General features: G+C 64.6%; 1 protein-coding gene across 1 annotated transcript; it reads right to left on the reverse strand.

The window, feature by feature from the left end:
• Positions 1-487: 487 nt before the first annotated feature.
• On the reverse strand, positions 488-1,452 carry MC1R (melanocortin 1 receptor). Its single transcript, NM_001008690.1, is given in 2 exon segments — positions 488-1,391; positions 1,394-1,452. Coding segments are annotated over 2 exon segments (963 nt in total).
• Positions 1,453-5,337: the final 3,885 nt, after the last annotated feature.

Here is a 5,337-nt window from a genome sequence, read left to right on the forward strand (position 1 = left end):
CCGGAGCGGACCCTGGCCGGCGCTGTCTGCCGCTGTGTGTGGTGCAGATGGGCCGAGCCCTCTGGTCACCACTGAGCCGTAGAAGAGAGGGGCCCCGCCCTCCCGCCGGGGCGCTGCGCCTGCTTCCCTAGCAGTCACGAAGGCCTTCCCCTGAGGTCCTGCAGTGAGCAACACCCGGACAGCTTCTGCCCGCACACGTCCCACCCCAGTGGGGGGCAAAGTCCCCAGAGCGCGCCCCAAAGGCGGGCGTGGTGGTCTCTGGATGGAGGTGGCGCTCCCCGCCGTCTCTCCAGCCTCCCCCACTCCCCATGCCTCCTGGAAGTGCCGGCTCTTCCTCTGTCGGGCCCCAGAGGGTCCAGCGTCCATACCTTCAGAGATGTCCGGCCCGTCCTCTCTGCCAAGGGGCTGCCCAGCCACGTAGGAACCGGGCCGCAGGACGGCACCACTGCCCTCAGCCCCGCAGCCTGGCTCCAGCGCCCGTCCCCCCTCACCAGGAGCACTGCAGCACCTCCTGGAGGGTCTTGCGGAGCTCCTGGCTGCGGAAGGCGTAGATGAGGGGGTCCACGATGGAGTTGCAGATGACGAGGGCCAGAAAGAGGTTGACGTTCTTGAAGACGCAGCCGCAGGTGGGGTGCTGGGGGCAGAGGACGACGAGGGAGAGGTGCAGGAAGAAGGGTGCCCAGCAGAGGAGGAAGACGCCCAGCAGGATGGTGAGGGTGGCCGCGCCCTTGAGGCCGCAGCCCTGGCGGGTGGGGTGCTGCGTCTTGTGGAGCCGGGCGATGTGCCGGCCGTGCTGGCAGGCCCGGGCCAGCATGTGGACGTACAGTACCGCCATGAGCGCCAGCATGGCCACGAAGAAGCTGACGAGGCCCAGCAGGACGGCCGTGTGGTGGTAGTAGGCGATGAAGAGGGTGCTGGAGAGCACGCTGCCCGCCCAGATGGCCGCGATGGCCCGCCCCGCGCGGGGCAGCGTCACGATGCTGTGGTAGCGCAGCGCGTAGAAGATGGACACGTAGCGGTCCACGGCGATGGCGCCCAGGAAGCAGAGGCTGGACACCATGGAGCCGCAGATGAGCACGTTCATGACATTGTCCAGCTGCTGCACCACGGCGGCCTGGGCGGCCAGGGCGCCCGCCTCCAGCAGCAGCAGCACGGCCGTCTCCAGCACGTTGCTCACGCTCACCAGCAGGTCCGACACGGCCAGGCAGCAGACGAAGTAGTACATGGGCGAGTGCAGGTTGCGGTTCTTGGCGATGGCGGCCACCACCAGCACGTTCTCCACGAGGCTCACCAGCCCCAGGCTGAGGAAGAGCCCGTCGGGAATGGACACCTCCAGGCACTGGGGGCCCGTCTGGTTGGTCTGGTTGGCGGCCAGCCCGAGGCGGGGGGGGTGGCTGGGGGCGCGGAGCTGAGGGAAGCCAGCAGCCTCCTCTCCGGGCCAAGCACAGGCATCGTCCCGCCAGGGAGCAGGGAGGGCGCGTCGCTCTCGGGGGTCCTGCTCAGCTCATGGCTCCCAGAGGCGCCCCCACACTCGCCCTGGCTGGCCGAACGTGGGCCCGGGCATGGCCCGGCCAGAGAGGCCCAGGCGGTTCCCGGCCAGGACCCTCTGTGCTCAGCCCACCTCCCCACCAAGTCTTCCCTGGAGAGGCGGTCGCTCAGGTCCGGACATTTCGAGCTTCCTGCCTCGCCGCAGGCCGGGGTGGGGGACTGAGGTCCCAGGAGAACGGAGGCTTTCTGGGCATCTTTAAAGTCCTGCCTGAGCCCCTCCTCCCGAGGGCGGCCACGTGACGGGCGTGGGCCCGGGACGCACCGTGGGAGCCCCGGCACTCCGCCTGGTGCCGGGAGGCGCAAGGGGCACCCAGTTGGTCCTGGCTCCTTGGAGCGCAGAGCCGCCGCACTCTGGCCAACCTCGCCTGTGCTCAGCCAACGCCACCCCGCGCCGGCCTCCACGCCAGGCGTGGAGCGCGGGACTTCCCTGGACCTGCCCCTGAGTCTTCCAACCCTCTCCCGGCCCCGACACAGAGACACCCCTGCCTGCCTGCTGTCTCAGGACGGCCCCAGCCCTGACCGCCGCCCCCACCCGGCGCACTGCTGGGGGCCACCCTGGTCACATGCTGGGGACCTCGCTCCAGCTCATCCCGGAGGCGGGGTGGCTGCCAGAGCTTCCCTCACAGCCCGTTTCCTCTGCAAAAGGTCACCACAGCCCACAGCCAGGAACCACTTCAAGGGCAGGCCTCCGGCTCCAGACACGCCACAGCCGGACTCGGCGCCCCCAGTGCTTTCTCAGCCAAGAGAGCAAGGAGGGGGCTCCTGGGGGGTGGAGGTGGGAGGGGACGAGCTCTCTCCACACAGGTGGGCTGGGCGGTTCCCGCGAAGGCCTGTCTTCCCTCCGGGCCGCGTGAGACCACGCTCAGACCTGCTCATCAACCTTGATCTTGATGAACCCTCTCCATCCACAGCTCACCCTTTTGCTGCCTGCGCTTTTTTTTTTTTTTTTCCGTCTCTTTAGAGCCGCACCTGCGGCACATGGAGGTTCCCAGGCCAGGGGTCTAACTGGAGCTGCAGCCACTGGCCTACACCACAGCCACAGCCACTCCGGATGCTTAACCCACTGAGTGAGGCCAGGGATCGAACCCGCAACATCACGGTTCCGAGTCGGATTTGTTTCCGCTGAGCCACAACAGGAACTCCATGTCTGTGCTTTTTTTTTTTTTTTACTGAAGTGCATCAAACATAGAAGTGCACAGGCTACAAACATGCAGTTTGGTGCCTGACCCTGCACAGCGGGCAAGGCAGCCCCGGACCAAACGCCATCACCTGCGCAGGGGCCTCCAGAGGTCCTCTTGCCAGGGAGCCACTCCCTGGCCTGCGGCGACCACTGCCGTTTGAAACCTGGTAGGGTGGGGTCTGCACCTTCCAAGGCTGCACAGAGGTTGTTAATGCAGAGCCACGGTGGGCATCTGGGTGCCTCCTGTCTCCGTTACAAACACTGCTACAGGGTGGCTCTCAGGGGTGGGTCTGTGGGGCCAGAGGCACAGCTTCAGCTTCGGACAAACCATCTTCCAAACTGCTGGCCCTGTCTGCCTTGGCTGTGGCCAGGCATGGAGAGGATGAAAAGAGCCTTGCCTGAGCGCTGCAGCGGCCAGGCCCAGGGCACCACGCCTTGTCCCCCCCAAGTAGGCAAAGGATCCAGGGCACGGCCACGAGTCAGAGCCCAGCAGGGCTGGGTGGCACCACCCTCTGAACCACAGCCTAGCGCTCCTCGGGCCCTGGCGGGGAGGCTGCTAGGCAAGCAGGGTCCTGCCTCCTGCTTCCGCGTCCTCACATTTCGGGGATGCATTTCTAGCTGGATCAATGGGGCCTTTGAGATGGATGTGCCCAACCCCAGCCCCCAACCCCAGCCTGAGACCTCAAAGGGCGTGAGAATCGGGCGGCCTTCGGCAGCACACAGCCCGCTTCCTGGTGAGATCGCAGACTCCCCGTCTGGCTCTCCCCACGTGAGGGGGACAGCAGGTATGGCTGAGCTGCAGTCACGTCTGTGTGGAGTCAGACAATACCAAGGCCAGTCCTGTCAGCTCGGCCACCCGTGCCCTTGCAAGACAGTGAGGAATGGCCACAGGACATGCGCAGTGGACACAACCACTCCTCAGAGCACGTGCCACCATGAAACCACGTGCTAACCCTGTGTGAGGACAGAACTGCCTCGGTCCCGTCCCAGCACCAGAACAGGGCCAGGCACACAGCAGGCCTGCAACAAAGGGTCAACATGTGAGAAGCTTGCAAGTGGCCGGGGTTTGAGAAGCCTTCCCGCAAAGCCCGGGGGCGCCCACATCCAGTCCCAGCCACACAGAGGCCTTCCTTAAGGAGGTCCATTGAGGGAGGCCATGTGGGGGCACTACCAGCCTGCCAGCTCCCTTCACAGAGGGATCTTAGGAAGGCCTGGCCCAGAGCTGGGTCACGGGGTCATCTCCTTTGAAGTGGGGGAGGGTGAGGAGGCGCCTGTGTATCCTGCTGAAAACCCAGGGTGGTGTATGGTTCAGGAAGGGGCACAACCAGTGGGCAAACAGGCACTGCAAGGCCCAGGTGGTAAGCCCAGCCTCCAGAGCAGGTGTTGACACAAGGGCCCTGGCTGTAGCTGTAATGGCCTCTCTCCCCCATGGCTGAGCACGGGCAGTGGTGCTGGCAGCAGGCCTGGGAGTGGGCAGTTTCATCACGGCCTGGGCCCAGCCTCTGCTTCACTATCTCTGGGACACTGGCTTGTCATGTTATTTTATTTTTTCTTTGTCTTTTTGCCTTTTCTAGGGCTGTTCTCTGCGGCATATGGAGGTTCCCGGGCTAGGGGTCTAATCGGAGCTGTAGCCACTGGCCTCCGCCAGAGCCACAGCAATGCAGGATCTGAGCCACGTCTGCAACCTTCACCACAGCTCTCAGCAATGCCGGGTCCTTAGCCCATTGAGCGAGGCCAGGGATCGAACCTGCAACCTCATGGTTCCTAGTCAGATTCGTTAACCACTGACTGCGCCATGACGGGAACTCCTGGCTTGTCACTTTAAAGTCTGACTCCTGGTTGCAGTATGGCTGCCACAGCTCCAAACATCACATTTCCACCTAAATGTATTTAAGGCTGGAAGGGGTAGGGTGCCGAGGTCTCCTTGCTTGCCTGTCATTTTCAGAGAATAAACCCCTTTCCAGAAGACCCCTACAGACTGTCTCACTGGCTGAAGCTCATCACAGCCACACTGGAGGTGGGGGGGCATGTGGCTCCAGGACAGACTCGCTCCCCAGAGCTGGGGTGGATGGCGGGAGGGATACCTGACAGCACCTCGTCTGTAGGGCTCTGTCCCTGCCTCGGGTGTTCAAAGCGCAGAGGTGCCCTTTACCAGCATGGCGAGGGTGCTGCCCAGGACGTCCTGGAAGAGGGCCGATGGACCAAGGCCTGGGCAGAGGCTGAGGGAGACTGGCCTGTGGCAGGGTGATTGGTGGGCCTGCAACCTCGGGGGCCTTCCAGAACCAAACAGGACCCTCAGTCAAGGGCAGCCCATGCGGCTCAAGAGCACCAGGACCCGCCTCGTCTGGCCCTCCCCTGCACCCATCCACACGGTCACACGCCCCCAAGTCTCTGCCGTGGACGTTTCGATTCCGCAGCAGGTGCTCCGCCCTCTGCCCACCACGGTGCTGCCCTGCGTCCGCCGAGATTCTGAGGCCATGGTGCCCAGGGCCAGCAGGGAGGTCCTGCCCTGGGCTCGGCCACGAGCGACCTCGGAGCGCACTGGCGGAAACCGCCTTGCAGTGGGTGCAGCCCCAGCGCCGGGGGGAAAGAAGAGCTCACGCCTGGCA

This window comes from Sus scrofa, chromosome 6, assembly GCF_054392235.1.
Source record: "Sus scrofa isolate SSC_HxYL_T2T_F1_AM1 chromosome 6, Sscrofa_HxYL_maternal_Yorkshire_Landrace_v2.0, whole genome shotgun sequence".
In the NCBI taxonomy this organism is placed as follows: Eukaryota; Metazoa; Chordata; class Mammalia; order Artiodactyla; family Suidae; genus Sus; species Sus scrofa.